Here is an 18,456-nt window from a genome sequence, read left to right on the forward strand (position 1 = left end):
GCCTACTGCTAGCTACAGAAGCTCCTGATCACTTCAGCTGCAACAGCTTAAAATATTTACTGTCCCTTTGCTCTCCCTCTCCCCCCGGTATGTACAGCGGTGGAAATTCTGCTGCTTAGTGGTTGATGGGACTTCATAAAGCAAGAAATTAGAATACAGTCTAAAACAACGGCTAATGTCTCTCTGCTGTGGCCCACAAAGCATTCTTGTAACCAAAGCCACAAAAAAGGAGGTATTTTTAAGTGAGCCGTGCGGATTGATTCGTTGATTACCGTCTCTTCCTCCCCATTATTGTTTCCCATCAGAGCTGGCAAATTACGCTCAGAGAAATCACCAAACCGTGCTCTCCCTACACTTACCTAGGCTCTTTCTGCAGCCCAGCCCTCACACAGGTTGATTTCAGTGAGGTAAATTGTCTGTTAGCTCCCGAAGCTCATATACTAGGGTGGTGGAATTAAAGTCGGGTAAAACGTGACTTTGTTGAACGAAAGAGCAGAAGAGTTTGGGTACCATCTTCATTCAGTTTGGGAGGACGGGAGGGGGGTGTAGAGGGACTAAGACAGCCCTCGTTAGTGCTGGAGGTAACCAGAGGCAGACAAAGGAGATGGTGGCCATCAGTACAGAGAGAGGCTTCACATCTACTTCGTTTTGAAGTTTGAGGGAAATTTCCTTTTCCACTGAGTTGCCCGCAGCAGGCGCTGCAAATTCCCCGACCCCTCTTGAAACTCGATGTGTTCCGAGGCACCAATGCTCCCAAAACTCTTGAACCGAGGAGCAGAGGGTCAATCCCTACCCACCAGCGTCCCCCCCGAAATGACCTGAGAAGCGGCGCTGACTGCATTTCACACAAGTGCAATACATTCAGAGAAAAACAGCTAAGTCAAGGGGGAGTCCCTTTCTCTGCCGCCTGGAGTTTCCAAGTTGTCTTTGGAAATGAATCAAATTCATGCCTTCCATGAAGCCGTCCAAAAGCAGCAGCTGCGGCCTGCCCAAGGAGACGCTATTTTTGTTCCTCCTCCAGCTCTCATCTGCCAGAACGGCTTTTATTAGACGTACTCTCCATATGCACTTTCTTTCCACAAAAAAAAACACTAGGGGAAAATCAGGACACCACTTTTTCTAACGTATTAACCATATATACAGAGTATAGGAAATAGCAGAGATTCCCTTTCGATTTTTATTTTTTTCCCCCCATCTGCAGACTCTTTCCTGTAGTGCACAGAACATATCTCAGCACACGTATCACAGATCCTTCCCATATTACCTTCAGGTATTCTGGTGGTTTTGTTTTCTATGTGCTATTCCTCCTCCACTCAGTCCTATCATGCTTGACATCACGGGCATATTGCATATTCCTACTATTTCATTTTTACCTGAGATTTCACGTTCAACAGATGCGCCTGTGGGATGAATTTCATCTATGGCAGTCATAACCAGAATCGTTCTGCAGCTCTTCCTTTTCACTCCCCCTTCCACATAAAAATAACATCTGCATTTTATGCAATTCACATTGAAATGCAGCAACCTGGGGAACAACACCTAGGGAATCAGACCTTGATTCTTCCCTGTTCCCAGCAGCACAGCACTTCCCTTGCAGGCGGACTGAGGTGCAGTTCTGAGGTGCTGAGAACTAGCAAGAAGGCACCACAGCTCCATGCCCTGCTCCAGAATCTCTCCTGCAAAAGGTATTTCAACACCTAGATCTAGAGCAGACACCGGGTTTAACCGTGCACAACCAGCACTCATGCAGTGCTTCTCACCCGTGGTTTCACAGAGCTGTACCAGGAGAGCCCTGACGCTTCCTTCTCCCCTGTTTTACTGGGGAAATGAAGCAAGCTGCCCAGTCACACAGCAGACTAAGAGATTTGGGAACAGAAACCCAAATGCTTCTCAGTCCTGTATTTCGTGGATTGAAGAGAGGTGGCAGTCTCCCGGTACGCCTTCTTGAGAAGCTCAGACTACAACATTTTTAGGTGAAAAGGGACTATTGAACTTCTTAGCCTGTCTTACTGCATTTATGTGCCTATCGGGGCTGAATAATTTTAAGAAGCAGAGTCCAGCTAGAAATAAGTTGGTTTTCACGAGACAAACATTTCCTCCAGTGCAATCAACTTTACGTAAGGTGACCAGCCTGGGGAAAATAAAGTCAATGCTAAACATGCTACAAGCTCACCCCTATTCCTTGCAAGAAAAAATATGGTTAAGAAAGCAAATGCGACATTTAAGATCCTTCTACTGACAGCAAAGTCCAGAGTCCACTTGCAATGAATTGGTGCCCCACTATAAAATACCTTGATGGTCTTCGTATCATGCCGCAGCTCTCCATACTCCTCCAAACTTATTATTGAGTATTTTTAGAGCCATACAGCCCTACACGGCTGAGATAAGACAGACATCCTTACACAGCCTCCAAGATCTGCAGAAGCATAAATGGTTTGCAGTGTTCTCAAACAAGCAGCATTTTTTTTTTTCCTGGGGTAAACGGCAGCATCAGTCAGTAAAAGCCCAACCACTTCTCTTGTATACAACGGAGGCACCTTCAGCACCTTGCAGATGGGCCCTGGTCACTGGCTTCTGCAAAAATAGGGCCTTACTACTCAGATGGCACAAATCGTTGTGTGGCATACCCTATCTTCCAGAGGGATAGAGATCTTAATCAAATTGAATGAGAATCTTATTGTAAACCAGACATTATCAAGTAAAGAAGCTACTTAAGAACCAATGAATCTCATCTCTAAAATCTGAGGATTTGACCGAAGCTTGTACACCACCACCTCCCCCTCCCCTTTTATTTATTTAAAGTTATCCGGGGATTATCTCAGCAGCTTTGCAGGTAAAATTACGTGCTGCACACTTAACTTACTTGCAAGATTTCCAGATGGCAACCATTGTGAAAATCTGCAGTGACCATGCATAAACCCAGCTGTTATTCTGGCATCTCCAACACATACTTTCCTTCAACACAGGGTAGAGTTTTCCCCTACTTACATGCCTTCAGCAAAGTCCCACCTTGCCTTAAATAGTGAGAAACAGTCCAAACACTAATCGATAACCTCCACGTGATGCTGGTCCACAGGGAGCATCGCTTTTTGATGAAAGAATACAAGTTAAATGTGTTTAATTTTTCCAGTGACAGGTTCCACACAGCTGTGTCCTAGGTCAGCGTTACTTCTCCAAAACACCCGGTGCTGTTTGAGAGCCACCAACAGCTTGGCACAAAAAGGCACCAACATCTAGAGGAAATCACGGCCGGCTCAGCCAACACCACCACTGCATCAGGATAGATACATGAACAGCAGAATTGTATTAACACGGTTAAGTCAGCAGGCTTTAACATAAGCTCTTTTATTGACACACATTTACACAAGTAAATTGTTTGCAGGCCACACGTTGACGCTTATCCTGGCTCAAGAGTTCTGGGATAAATACCAGTTAGTACCAAAAAAAACATCTTTAATGACAGAAATAAAGGAAATGGGAGGAAGGGTGTGAAGAGATTCTTCAAGAAAAAGTGTAACAAAAATCCTATCCCCTGTATCTGCCAAATTAAATAAGAACTCACCTGCTTTCAGAGAAAGTTGAGAGGGGACTCTTAGAGGATCTGTTTGTAAATGCATCTGCCCAGAAGTAAAGCTCTACTTTGTTAATGCCTGTGCATTGGACGACCAAGCGAATGAACAACCTAAAAACACTTCAGTGTCTTCATTAGATGCCTACTCCTAAAAACTACACTAAAAACTACATGGAAACTCCAGGAAGCCATCTTGCTACCCACAAGCTGCTCACTCTTGATATAACAGCAGTTTGAATAACTCACTAAACCAACAGCAAAGCTAAGCCTGTATGTACTCAAACACATTTAAACAAAAGCTTCTTCCCTGGGTGAGGGCAGAAAACACTGGAGAGCTACTAAATGTAGCAATGAAACAGTCAAACATAGAAGAGATGGAAAATGAGAGGGACCTTTAGAGTTCTACTGAGAACAAAGTGTGAAAATTGCTGTTTCTGCCCCATGTTATGTCTCCAGGGGTTTCCACAGAAACACTCTAAGGTGTAAGATCACCTTCCTCACACTGCCTACGTTCTAGAGACCATCATTTTCCCTCCACCAATACGTTCACCCTGACGTGATGCAAGTACTCTTTTTCCAAATTTCCCCTTAGCCTGGTTCTGAGCACATCTGAGTACACGTGGTGCTGCTCTCTGCTTCCCTGCAAGGAGGGACAAGACGACACGAACCAACCAAATCAGAACTCATTACGGTTACATATAACATTGAACACGACAGTGTACACATCTGGGAACCATAGTATGGCACCACAGAAATTGCCATTGAGAGGTGTTAATGGTCAAAAGGAAGCCAAAGCAACAGCACATTTTTCATCTGGAAACTTGTTGTCCCTTGGGGTGGTGGGAAGCCTCCTCTAAAACTTCAGAAATTTTCATAATTCACAAGGGATTACAGTTTAAGCATTTTCTGTCTCATCAGTGCTACAGTACATATTTCTAAGACATTGCTACAGATAGCATAGGAGAAACGAGATAATTAAACTAAAAATAACAGGCTAACTGTAGCTATATACTATACTATGAGCTATAAATAACAGGCTGCACTGCATTTGAAGTCTTACAGGAAAATACAAGGATTGAAAACCTTTGATAAAGTCCGAGCCACCCCGCTTACACTGAAGAACTGGAACTGAAATGCGTTACGAAAAAGGTGAATCTTGTACCTTTGAAGCTATCTACAGACCCCTTAAAACTTTATTCTAGCGGAGAATATTTTTAGTTGGTTGGACCCCTGAAATCCCTGAGGAAACATCCAGCCTCCCAGCAGTCTATAAACTAGCAGGAGCTGGCCAGGGGAGGAGAGGGCCCAAACCCATTGTGCCTGAGCATCTAGCTGCCCTCAGCGACATGACACACAGCCTTCAGCAATAACTGAAGTGGCCGTGAGATTTGGCTGCTGAGGCATGACTGATTATACTTTCAGGCTGGGTGGTTTGGTGTGGTTTATTTTATTTATTTTTTAATCGTTTGAATGACACTACCTCTGCTTCGAGGGTAATTCTGGCAAACCAAAAATGTAGCGCATTGTCTGTGGGAATCCAAATGGGGCTTTTTTCCCCCTTACACAAGAAGTTTTTAAATTTTTTTTGCCTTGGCATCATTTTCTGGCACTTATGTCATCTTCCTCTGACAAACCACTACTGACAGCCTTGAGTCTTGGCAACCTTTAAACCCAGTTGTACAGCTAATTAAGCCCTAAACCAGTGTCGTATGGAAAACGGGGTATTTCAGAATAACAAAACAATTTGGATTCGCTACGTACCACGTTGCAATGATGGGCCAGCAACAAGAAAGCAACATAAAGCATCCTCTTCGGGGACTATTATCAAAGAGATGCTTGTGCTGGAGATTCTTATACTCACCTGGAAGAACTCGGTGAAGAGAGGCGAAGTCTCAGCACGTCTGCCTACAGGCGAAAAGACACCTAACTTCCAAAATGAGTGAGTGTGGTGCTCCTACTATACCTGCAGGGATACAGTGACTAGAAGCCTTTTTCAGAGACTATTACTTAAGAAACATACAAGCAGATCAGGTGCTAACATTTACTTTTATTTATAAAAAAATTGTAGAACGTATTAAATACAAACATTTGGAAAACGCAATCAAGGCTTTGCTAAGATGCCCAGGAACAGGAAGACAAAGAATCAAGAAGCTTACCAGGTTTAGAGCTTTTAAACTAGCTGAAGTAATTACTATAATTTTTCACTGACTTCGTTATAGACAGTGGCCATTATAGCAACCAATGTTATTACTGCCCTTTTTAAAAAACAGATATGATTTGCCATATCTTCCCCAATCAGTCACAAAATGTAAAGAAGCAACTCTTTCCAGGTTAAAAATCAGGGTAATAAATATTAATGCATTTACCCGTTACCTACATTGTATAACACTACGCATTTCCTTATAATCACACATGGATATCAAGTTTACAAAAAAAAAAAGATTACACGTTTCAAATCTGGATATCCAATAAGGTGTTATAAACTTTATACATCTTCCAGTGAACATCGAAATGAGGACAGTGGTTTGAAGTACAGAAACAAAACAACTGAACCCATCACCTACACGATAAAGGCCAACAATGAAGATGTGGACGGGGGTCATGTTCCAGATAGTCAGAAAGACCTACACGCTGCCACTGAAAGGTTGGCTGGAAGACAAATCACGTCAAGTTCTCAGACAGCGTTTGCTCCTCTCTTTTTCTAGAAGACCAAAGGCAAGAATCCCAAGGGTTAGAATCGTAGCTACTCCCTCTTCTGCACCTTAAAGTGGTAAGAGTAAACCATCCTCCTGCTCCCTACAGAAGAACCAGATTCAAGTTTTCTTGTACTGCCATTCCTCTTTTGCCACTCTTAAATATGTTATGTAGCGTGCACGGTCCAATAAAGATGTAGGAGCAAGAGACAACAGAAAACACCTCTTCTGTCTTTTAAAAGGAGAGAAGCACTTCTGCTTGCTGATAATGTGGCATTTCCCCCGTCTTCCTGCTTTACCCTGTATCTGCTTACCAGCTGCAGCATAATGCACACTGATGTGGCGAGGTGGCCCTAAATCCAAATTCGCTTCTAAGAAAATCCCATTTCTGGGACTGATTCTGTGGGGATAACAAAACTACTTTAGAAAATCAGTAAGATGCACAATCTTGGATGCACAAACATTCATGTGTTTCCTGCTCTGCCTTGCATTTGTCTGAACAGACAAACTGCTGACTTATCTGTGCTCAGTGCTACTACTCTGAGGACGAGAGGCCCAAAGATATTACAGGGCACATACCACTGGCAGTTACCTACGGGATGGACCGGCTGAATACCTGCAAGAGCACCAGCAGGGTACTTCTGGCAGCTACCCTCTGGGGACCAGCTGATCTTACACGACCTTATGAGAGGGTTGAACAAATGGACCGCCATCCTGAACATCTATCAGACCCATTTACCAAGGAAAGCCTTTTCCATTTAGCACGTACGCTCTCAAAGCACAGAGGGATTTCCTAAACAGCTACTTATTTGCAGCCCAACACCTCTGAGAAGAGCCAAATACTCCTGCTACCAGGCAAACACAGAACACAGGTGCTGGACATCCCAAATAGGTAGTGGTTCATTTAGCTACAGAAGCTTGAAAACAAACTCCAGCACCTTCCCCAAGCCCAACAGCACCCATTACTCCAACATGGGTATGATCGTCCTGCTCCAATTTTGTTCAGAAAACCTAAAGCAAGTGCACAATGAAATGCCTGATTTAGGCTTGGACTTGGATGAAGAGCTCAGGCCAGTTTCACCCCATTACTTTTTTCTCCTTTTTGACACTTATTGATATGCAAGATCCATATTTCACAAAACAGAACATACATGATATGAAAATATTTAACAAGGCCTGAGCTTACTTGACCCCGAAAGCCTTGCTCCCAGCATCCAAAGAACTCACTGCCTCCCAAAGCAGGCAGGAAATCACACGAAGAGGAATTTTGTGAAGGGGTGGGAGGCCAGAGCACCAAAACAACTGAAAGAGATGACAGCTGTATTTAGTATGCTGACTGACTCTCCCTCAGTGCTCAGTTTTTAGCACGATATACATCACATGTTTAAACAACTGCAGGGTTTGTTTGCTTGTTTTTAAATACCCTGGTTATTCAGAGAGATATTTTAATTTTTATTCAATCCTCTGGAAAAAAAAAAGGCCTTTCATCCTCTGAGACAAAGACAAGAGACCATTATCTTAGCATCAGTGACAGCCCCAATTACACCATCAGAAACCAACACACACTGCCCAGCATCTCTGGTGACGTATTTGACGTTACACTCTTGAAATACACTTAAGTCAGGCAATGGCTCCATCCTAGAAACAGACCTTGTTAACCAAGAGCAGAGAACGGCCCCTAATTTTAACCTAGTTTAAAACACGATTTATAAAGGCATTCCTATAAATTTGATCACAGCAAAATATACGTGGTCTTTAAATGGCAGAAAGGCAAACAATTCAAATTTTAAACTAGTGAGGAATATGGGCAACTTTAAAAGAAAAACTTCTCAAATACAGACATTTGTGAAACATGCACACGCACCCCCCGCGCGCGCACACACACACACACTCGCACACCTACATCACTCAGTGTCAAATTAAGATTACACAAGGCAATTTTCAAGGTTGCATTTACAACCACAATGACAAGTACAGCATTTCTGAGGTAGCTGAAGTCAGGGAGCAAACCACAGCACAAGCAATGGAACAGGTGCTCGCACTCACACCAAGCCCACTCTTTGGAGACACGTCACCACACGCGCAGGGGCATGTGTTGAAGAGGCACGTGTTCCACAGGGAATGAAGGTCAGTGGTACTGGAAACCTGACAAACTACTCTCCAGAGCAGTCCGTGTGCATCTGGTTTCCCGACCATCAGGCGAACATGGCTTAAATCACTGCATATCAGCTGAACTGTGCTGACAGCCTCTGCGCTCGTGGCCTGCGGCAGCTCTGCCGACAGCTCTGTCTCACGTGCATTGAAGCAAGTAGAGTCGTGGCAGTTGAAGATGTTATTAGTCAGAGCTGTCTGTCACACTTCTCTCCTAGATGCTACTGTTGGCAGAAAGGTATATGCGTGTATCTCACCTGCTCCAGTTTACAGTCTAGCGTTCACGTGCAAGTCCATCTCCAGGGTATTACTTGCCAATGAACTGTGAACAGCAGCAGGAGACAGACTTGAGCTCCCTTCTTCAGGTGCAATAACATCTTTGCCACGTTAAAAGCACAGAGATGTCAAACTGCCACAGCTTGAATCACCAGAGTTCATCTCTCAGGGCCCTTTGCTAGCCTACAACAAAAGGAGTTGAGCTAACCTCACAGCAAATGCCAGGCTATGTGGGGATAACAGCTGTGGCTAACAGACTGGCTTAGCCACAGTAACTGGATCACATCTCGGAGCATACAAAGAGCTTGATCCTGCCCAAATTATAAAACTGTGTCAAACACACTCACCCACACACACATAATGTAGTATTTTCATCAAGAAGCTTTCTACAAATCAACTGTTTGCATGATTACTGCTGACAGTCTTGAAGATGGGATGGAAATTATGGCAAGATGTTTTTCAAAGGTAGAAAAATTCAACCTTCTACAATTAGGTCTCTGTTGTGTAGTTGCTGTACGAGAGGGATGGCACAGACGAGAAGTTGTTATTCCACTGTCTTCCCCCAGTACTCTGCTGCAACTCTGCCTGCTCTTTATATTTGCTCAGAAGATTTTTGGCTTCTTGCAGATCCTGAGAAGAGTTTTCACCATATTCTTCTTTCAGCCACTGCCTGAACTGCAGAAAATGAACAGACAGATATAACATGATGAAGCAACAACAGGAGAGACTGATGCAGAAGTAATACTCCCCTCCTGCCCTACAGAATTTCAAGAGCCTTTCAGAATACATGCAACCTGAAAAAAAAAAAGTGTAAATATTTCATGCCCTTCCCAAGCAGCACAGAATATGTAGGCACAGGAACACAAAAGAAATCACTGAGATCCCTTACATCCCTTAAAATGACATGCTCACATAACAGCTTGGCTGAGTCAAGTGCTACCAAGCAAGGAACACCCACTGGGTACGGACATCCCGGAGTCAAGAGCAGCCTCTTCCTGCTGCTCGTCCAAACAACGAGATGAGTAAGTGTGGAAGCTAACATGATCAGTCAGCTCGCCCCAGTCACAACAGGCTTAGGTAACTTCAGAAGGTTAGGAGATCAGAAAGTGAACCACTCGCATGGCCTTTTCATCTTGAGCTAACAAACACCAGCAGTAGAAACCGAACTGTAGATACCAGGAAGGGTATCTTCTAGGAAGAAAAAGGCCATGAGCTTTGACAGCTATAGCACAGGACCTTACATGTTACTGAAATGACTAACTGAATATGGTAACAGAAGTACCAGGTCTGGTTCAAGCTGAGAAAACAAAGCAGTTGCAGGTCAATCATGCTGGGACATCTTCCTCAGCTTCCAGATATTTTAACTGAGGCAGGATCTTTGTGCTTGCTATCATTTATTTTTTTTCCTTACCATGAGATCACTTTTCAAATCCACAGATTTTTGCCACAAGGTATGTGGATGCCAACATCATCCACAAGTACATATTGTAATAAAAAAAAAATGCTTTTCTTTGATTGGGACCTGCCACTTGATAGCTCCACTTTATATTACAAGGAAGAGCACAAGTCACACCTGTTCACCTTCTCTATTCCTCTCAATTTTATAAATCTTTGTCACATTACTCTGTCATTTCTTTGCCAGTTGAAGTATTTAAGTCCATTTAGTCACTCCTGGCAATCTTTGTTGGTCTTCTCTTTAGAAGCAGCAAGACACAGACCCCATCTATCCCGTCCCAGTGGGGATACTATTTCTGTGAATTTTTCAAGCCTTAACTTCCATAGCTTTGTTCTACTTGGGGCTCATGGACAACTTTAGCTGTAAAGACAATTTAGTTGAACATCAGGAGACAAGACCTCAGTATCCTTACACCCTCCCATTCCTAAGAGATCCTAACATGCTGAGTCAAATCTGAAGCCTCAGGCTACTGCCTAGAAGCACCGAGTTATTGCAGACCACACGGCCCTCTTAGTGACTAAACCCTTTCCTGTGAGGCCAAGATCTAAGGGACCCCCATCCCAGAAACCCCACAGGATACCACCCTATGTATGCACAGCAAAACACCCATGGTGCTGCAATCAGAAAAAAAGTTCACACCCTTTGCAGATGGCAATATTCCACTGAAATCAGGTGTGTAAACAGACACCTGCTAAGGATGTGGTTGCTATTAAGAGCCGGTAGGAAACTACAGCCCAGCCGCTGACTACAGGTGGATATTTCTTTCTGCAACCTACTGCCTCCCCCTCAGTGAAATAGGCAGAATGCCCCGTCCATTGTGGATGAAAAAAGAGAGACGTTACTGTCTTTATCGGGCTATTTGCATACAGCCTTAATTGTCATTGCTGTTAGCCCAGACCAATTAGAGTAGAAATGACTGTAAGGGAGGAAGGAGACAAGTCTGGAAAGTCCCCCTCTGACTTCTGTCTCTTAAAAATCAGTTACTCTACCATTTACATCAGTTCCAAACGATCCAGGAAACATTCAGTTAAATATTAAAAAAAAAAAAAAAAATCAACACAAATATTTATGGTTGCAAGCTGCATCATGCAAAACAAATGGTAATTTCTAAACTCTGAGCTTTCTGCAGCAGAACGATGGGGAGGGGGTAAAAAAGCCAAACTCCTCTGCCTCGTGTATTTTGGCTTGCCTCTGTTATTGATTTATTTTTTTTTAGATAAGTAAAATCCAAGCAAGTCCAGAGAACAGCAATGTGCTGAGCAATGGAAAACAGAGGGGACAGACCGAGGAGGAAGTTAGTGTAAGTGGAAGTCACTGATCACCCATGGGGAGCAGGTCTTTTGCGTAGGATGGTTGTTTTTACTGGTAAGAAACTAATTTTTATTTCGTAATAACCACTTTGCAGTCTTATTGTTTCCTCAATTCTCCTAGCCCTACAAAGCCTCCAAAGGCTAGGAAATAAGCAGAAGAGTCAGATTTGAGACTGTTCTACAAATCAGAATGGTTATGAAGTCTCAGCCACAGACAGTATTGCTGAGGGAGGACGTAAGTCATAATGAGAACCTAACTTGACTCTTGGATAGCAAAGTTCTCTGATTATGATTTCTTTCCTGCTTACTATTCCAAATGAATGTGAGGAAAAAATACTTTTATGCAACCAGCATTAAAGCTTGATCTCACTACTGCAGCATTCTGAGCTACTCACTCTTTACTTTTTCCTCTCTCTAAAGGTGTTAAGTCTTGTATCATGTCTTCAGCACACATGAAGATCATTGGACTGAGAGCGTAGCTGGGCAGGTGTGCTTAGATGCTGTGCTTCATCTTTCCTCCCATCCCATGTTCCCTGTTACCTTCAGCTCCATCTGTACCTCTCCAGTGTAGCAGGCTTAACCAAGAGACCATTCCCACAAACCAAAACCAAGGAGTCATACCAGCTAGTGAGAAGTAGCTCATGAATTAAGTCAGAGCTCTGATTCTCGTTTCATCTGTTTGTAGGTCGTTTACCTGATCGACATCATGCTTTTCAAACTCCTGTAGCTGTCTCTGGAAGCCCATGTTGGGATTGGCACAGGATCTTGCTGCTCGGACAACAGACAGCGCATCTTCCCAGCCAAAGTCGGTGATGGTCATAATGTAGGCAACCACCAACGTTACACTCCTGGAGACACCTGCAAGGCTGCATGACAAACGAGGTGCAACAAACAGATGAAGTACAGCACTGAAAGCATCACTTCCCAAAACCACAGGAGGTTGCTGTGCTGCCTGCCACCATAAAGAAATACTGCTGTACATGAGCTAAGGGGATTTGGGTACTGCTTGTTCAAATGCATCAGAACAGATCGATGACAAGATTGAGAAAGCTGGTTCAGAGGGATAATTCATATGAGACTAGAAATGAAGGAATAAGCATTGTCTTCATAAAAGGGGAGGACAGCACACATGTTCTAAGTGGGATTTGGTTTTGAGTAAGCTAAGTCACCCACATTCTTCTGCCTATACAGATCAGGGCACTAAAATAGGACTGTTCCCTTTTCACCATGAATAAAGGCTACGTTTTTATGGGGCTGAAAGAAACTTTAACTGAATTGTAAAGTCCACGAGTCTGGTTGCTTGAGCTCTTTTACTATTTCTGCTATCCATGCACTCTGTAACTTACGCTCTCAGGACTCGTGTTTCCTGAAACAGTAGGATAAAGTAAGAATCATTCACTAGTGCTGGTTTGACAGCTCTAGAAGAACCTACAAGTCTTACTATGGTGAGTATAAAGAACGTGCCTGGGCTACGTTTGTATCAGATTCTTTCATCTGGCATTTCCAAGCCCTCTTATGCTCTTGAAGTATATCACAAAATTTAAACATGTGCTTTTTAAACCCATCAAAATTTAGAGATATTACTCCTGTATTACATACATGGAGACTGACCAAATGACTTGTCCACAGCCCTGCTATGAGTTGGTAGCAAACCAAGGGTTTATACTCAGGGCCTGTGTTCAAGTCCAGTGTTCAAACCATGAGATGACACGGATTCCAGATATAGACTCAGATATGCCATATGGACATACAACACAGACTACAACCAATAGCAGAGAGCAAAAAAAAAAAAAAAAAAACAGGGTGGGATTTCCTTTTTTTTTTTTTTTTTTTTTTTTTTTTTTTACTTTTTATAGTCCCAGGAGTCTCCAATCAGAGACCTGCTATTAAAAAAAGCAACATTTCTTTCAGCAGCTGAAAGAAAAAAAAATATTTTCCGATTTTTTTACTACTTTTTATTTGTAGTAACATTGAAGTCACCCAAATAGCTGTCATGGAAACCAATCAAATTATTAGTATAACAGAAACCTTTAGAAATACAATGATTAACAATAATGGGAAATAATTAAGAACCCTAGTCAAAGAGATGTTACTATTATTACTTTCTTAGGAAAGACCAATAAAAAGGTTTAATTTTTATCAAAGAATTTCTTGGGCTCCTTTTATCACCAGGCGGCTGCCTAGCCTAGTGGCTCAGAAGTTCTAGTTGCGTGATGCTTTAATAGCATTTGCAAATTTTCTGGGGATCCTCAAATAAAAAGAGCACTTCAGTCCAAACAGGTTTTGCTATAAAATGGAGATAAACACTACCTTATCATTAACATGATGAACATACAAGTAAAAGCACAGAGACCTTGAAGCTTTCTTGATCAGGGATACACATACCAATGAACTAGGCAGCCTTCACCTTTAAGCCGGCACTCATGGATGAATTTGATGCTCTCTCTGAAATGCCTTGCCCTGAAAACAGAAGCAGAAGGGGAGTAAAGAAAGTGCTCTATTTAGTAAAATCACTACCTAGAGAAAAATGCATCCGAAAGCTTACTTAATGCTGTTTCGAGAATTTAGAACTGAACACGGGGCTTGCAATGTGAAAGCTGATATCTATCGATGAAACCCCAAATTCACTGGCATCGTTTTTCACCATGCTACCTGAAGGAGAAACTGGTATTTTAGGTACTATGGTGCGATAAACATTAGCAAATGCTTTGTTCTGATGATTGTCAAGTCTGTGTTTCAGTTTGCGTTTTATTCCTCTTTTAACTAGTAACTCAACCTCACGTCTCCTTGAGTATACTCTGACATCAGGTGAAACTCAGCATGGCTACACGAACTCTCAGTATATTGCCTTTCACAAAGCAGCATCCTGCTACCCAAACTGGAGCTTAACTTTGACTTCTCCTTCAAACCATGCACTAGGACACACCTAAACATTATGACTCTTCGCAACATGAAATCTTTCCCTTCTGTCACTGGTATGAAAAAAATTCTCTGTTCAAGTCTTGGCTACTTCATCTCCTTCTAGCTTCCTCCCTGTAGATCTCAGGACCCCGCTGTTACTTAGCACAGCATCCAATCCCTGCCTACAGTCTACATTTTGTTAAGCACTGTGGTAGAAAACATGGAAAAAAAAGACTCATGGAAAAGAAATGCTTACCCTGCCCCTGCCCTTTGGGCTGAAACCCCTTGGGGCTGTCCGTAATTGACCACAGGTGCCAGCAGCACCTCTCAGCTCAACAGAACTGGAGTTCACTTAAGCCTTTGAGTGCTCATGCATGTCAAGCTCACAAGTAGTAGCACAGACGGGAGACTGCCAGAAAGCACGGCACTGAACACCTCGCAAGAAGCAAAGACGAACCTGAAAGCACACTGCACTTAACACCCATGAAACACAACGTCCTGTACTCAAGATGTTTCCCCTCCCGCTGAGTGTATATTATACCACAAGGGTAAAAAGAAAAAACCTCAGCCCGGCACCAGCAGCCACACAAAAATCAGGAATGCCCACATAAAAGGAAGCTTCCCTTCCTGCCCAAGAGTGCAGCTGTTGATACTGTAAACACTGAGAACTGAAGGAGGACACTGATGCAAGAGCGACTGCCTGCGGGACTTGCAAAGGCATTGATATATAAGCTGATATATCCAGAAAGAAGGATCACAAAGCCAGGACTCGCTCCCCACGGCGGTTCTTGCATCACTGGATGCAACACAGAGAACGCAGCCGGAAGAAACTTGAGCAACTTGTAAGAAAAACGTCACGGCATGAGCTAACCCCAGGCTTTAAGGCAGAAAGTAAACTCAGGACTCTGTGTTTCTCAAGAAACTTATCAATTGAGATGAGCAAAGACAACTAAAGAAGCCTTATGAATGCATTTCTACTCAGACGGCTTCTCCAAAACATTTTCACTGGCTGAATTGCAACAAATCATGACACTCGGGTCCACCTGTAGGGAATCAGCAGCTTCACATAGATAACCCGGGTGACAAATGACACCAGGCTGCGTGTACAAGAGGCATTGCTACTGCACAAATCAGGACTGCTTGCCCATGATCAAGTGGATTTGATCAGGTGAAGCTTGCTTAGGGTTGGACTGACAACATCCCTATCTTCTCATACACCTATCTTTCCTCTCTCTCTCTAGAGAATCTGGCCAACAGAGCAGCTCCAAGCACCGTGAATTCACTTCAATGGTCTAGCACAACTTTTGGTTAAACACTTCAATGCTTTGGTTTGAAAAGCATCTGTGAATGAGCACAGCACCTTTGCAAGGCTCTATATATAGCTAGCAGTGAACGCCATTCACTCAGTTTTATTTGTCCTTCCTTATTGCTGACACTCAGTCTGCTGATTCACTGTCAAGTGTAAGTGTCTGCAGGCAATCATGAAAATGAGAAGAGAAATAGCAAAGCTCAGAACCAGGGCTGCTCTGTAGAACCACAACCCTTCCTCACCTTGAGTCAGAGAAAAAGAGAAACGTGCTTTTCCACAACCGATGGTATAAGAGCATTGCTGGCTCCACAGCGGACACGGTTGCCTAAACACATTTTCAAAGTTATGACACAAACTTATTTACACAAAAAACTGAGATTGAGGATCAGTTAACCGTGAGGCAATTGCCAGAGACACAAAGAATGGCAAGTCTTACATTAACCACAGAATAGTTGATTATCATCTGTAACAGGAAAACACTTGACAAATGCCTTGAATCACAACCTGTTTGTTGGACTGAGCAGCTACTTCAATACAATTAATTATGTGACATCTTACTGTTACATCTCCCAGCTTAAAACTCAGTCTCAAACTGCACCATCTTCACAGTGGGAAACACCACAGGAAGAAGAACCAGTATAGTGCCCTTACAAGCACGATGTCAAAGTTACCTAAACTTATACGGTAGCAGACTGGATTATCCAAAGCTAGCCAGAGGGCCGAGTTACAACACCAGACCTAAATATCACAGTTGCTGCTCAGCCTTCTAGAAATACTATAAAGGCTAAAAAGAATGCATGAAAAAAAAAAAAAAACAGATAGGAAGAGGTATCTTGATGTTGCTTTCCTCTGGCAATCTAAATGCAAAGGTCCACCTAAACTGCTTTTCATAATGGGTTTCCCTGGCTTCTGGGTTATCACCATTACCAGCCTGACGGTTGGATGCTAGTTCCTTAGAAACACAGAGCCTAAGACAATTGGTTAGAGCAGGGCAGAAACGGAAGGTTTGGTTTCTACAGAATACCCTATTAGTAACAGGTTCTGTAGGACATTGCATTTCTGGGGAAGTCAGTGGCCCAAGGCAAAATACTCACGGTCCAGGGAAACACTCATTTAACTCCTAGGAAGCACCTCTGGTCTCAACAGCAACTGCTGTGTTGCTGTACTAAGTGGGTGCAGAACGCAGGAGCAGAGGCAAGCTTTCAAGCCACTTCAGTGAGTGCTCATGTATTAACAGGGAAGTAAATCCCTGTTATATTTCTCTGGCAATTCATCCCTCTGAGGATAAGAGATCTACTAAACAAGCCTATGTTGATTACTGGTGCATTATGTAAAGTTCCCCTCACAAAAACTAAGCTGCAGTGAATTAGGAGCTCACAGACCCAAAGTTCAGTGGGTTAGGGCCTTCAGTTGGACCTCCTGAACTTGCCAGCAGTTGCAAGATAGCAACAAAGCTCCAGGAGCTTCTGACAAACTTGCTGTTTGGCAACACATGCAAGAGAGCAGTGCATGTCCAGTCTGTCGTGCCTCGCAGCAACTGCTAACACAAGGATATGCAACACAGGAGGGTGCTTTTCTTTTTTTCTTTCCCCAAGACCACCAGAATCTCCTTTGAGAAGAGGGTAGATATGTAAGGGTGTTGCAGAGGGATCTCCTCCCCATTTATCTCCCCCTCCACAAAGGGGGCATATACATGGTGCGGTCACCCATTCCTAGATATGACTGTCATGTCCTCACAGTCTGAACAAAAACAGTTTCCTCTTGCTTCAGAGGGCTGTACGCGCAAAGCAAGTAGAAACACTGCTTGGGGACATCGTGATTTGACTTTACTTGAATTTCTGCACTGTATAAAGCAAAAAAAAGAAAAATCGGTTAGTCATCAAGTTTTATTTTAAGTGATAAAATGTCTCAGTATTAGAAGTAATGACGTTTGCTTGCAACCACCTGATACCAAAGCAAGAATCATAGACGCCTTCAGCATAACAGAAACAATACTCATGCAAATATTGTATTTTCTTACTGAAGCTTTAATAGCTTTGATACCACACCAGACAGTTCAAGTGCTGGAGGTGGTTTTTCAATATAACTCCTTGATATTTAACAGTGATGGAGGGACTGAACTGTACAATAATTAATATTCACCACAAATGTTGCACCCTCTAGTCCCTTCCCTGAATTGATCCAGATCTCTACTAAGAAAAGGAAGCAGATTTTGGAAAACATTTCAGAAATGCTACAGATCTCAGAATACCAATGAACAATTAATAAGACATTGAACGTTTCCCTCTAATCTCTTTTTTTTTTTTTCCTCTACAAAAAAGGATTGATTTTTTACTTTAGTTTAAGTATCAAACGTAGCTAGTTGTCTGTGACAAAGGTAGTTAACCATCTGCCTTCTCATTACAGACCTGTCTTGAAAATTAAGGGTTTGTGGCTCGGGGAGGGGGACAAGGGGGCCTTGTTTGTTTTTGGTTTGTGTTTATTTGTTGGTGGTGGGAGCTTTTTATTATTTTTTTAATCATTAAAGAAACGCATCACAATGAGAAGACAAACCAATACACATCAAATGCCACACTGGAATCTTTCTAGGGTATGAGAAATACACTCTCTAAAAATATCCACCGAAAGCATCAGCCGGAATATTGCTGTGATGTGAGAGAAAAGCAGTGCTGCATTTCCTTCCGTACATACCAGGCTTCTTTCAAGTACTTGCCTCTCTACAAAACTTGCTAGCAGGATGTGGCTGAAACCCCCCTCATCTGTCCCCAACATAAACAGTGAGTTCTAGA

General features: G+C 42.9%; 1 protein-coding gene across 1 annotated transcript in view; it reads right to left on the reverse strand.

The window, feature by feature from the left end:
• Positions 1–5,650: 5,650 nt before the first annotated feature.
• Positions 5,651–18,456, reverse strand: part of DUSP22 (dual specificity phosphatase 22) — a 40,478-nt gene continuing 27,672 nt past the window's right edge. Inside the window, exons 5-7 of the mRNA XM_084283225.1 lie at positions 13,843–13,917; positions 12,152–12,323; positions 5,651–9,366 (exon numbers count right to left, since the gene is read on the reverse strand). Of these exons, the coding sequence (XP_084139351.1) occupies positions 9,181–9,366; positions 12,152–12,323; positions 13,843–13,917 (433 nt within the window). The 3' untranslated portion in view covers positions 5,651–9,180. The remainder of the gene's footprint in view (positions 9,367–12,151; positions 12,324–13,842; positions 13,918–18,456) is intronic.

The sequence above is a fragment of the Netta rufina genome (genome assembly GCF_964035555.1).
Source record: "Netta rufina genome assembly, chromosome: 2".
In the NCBI taxonomy this organism is placed as follows: domain Eukaryota; kingdom Metazoa; phylum Chordata; class Aves; order Anseriformes; family Anatidae; genus Netta; species Netta rufina.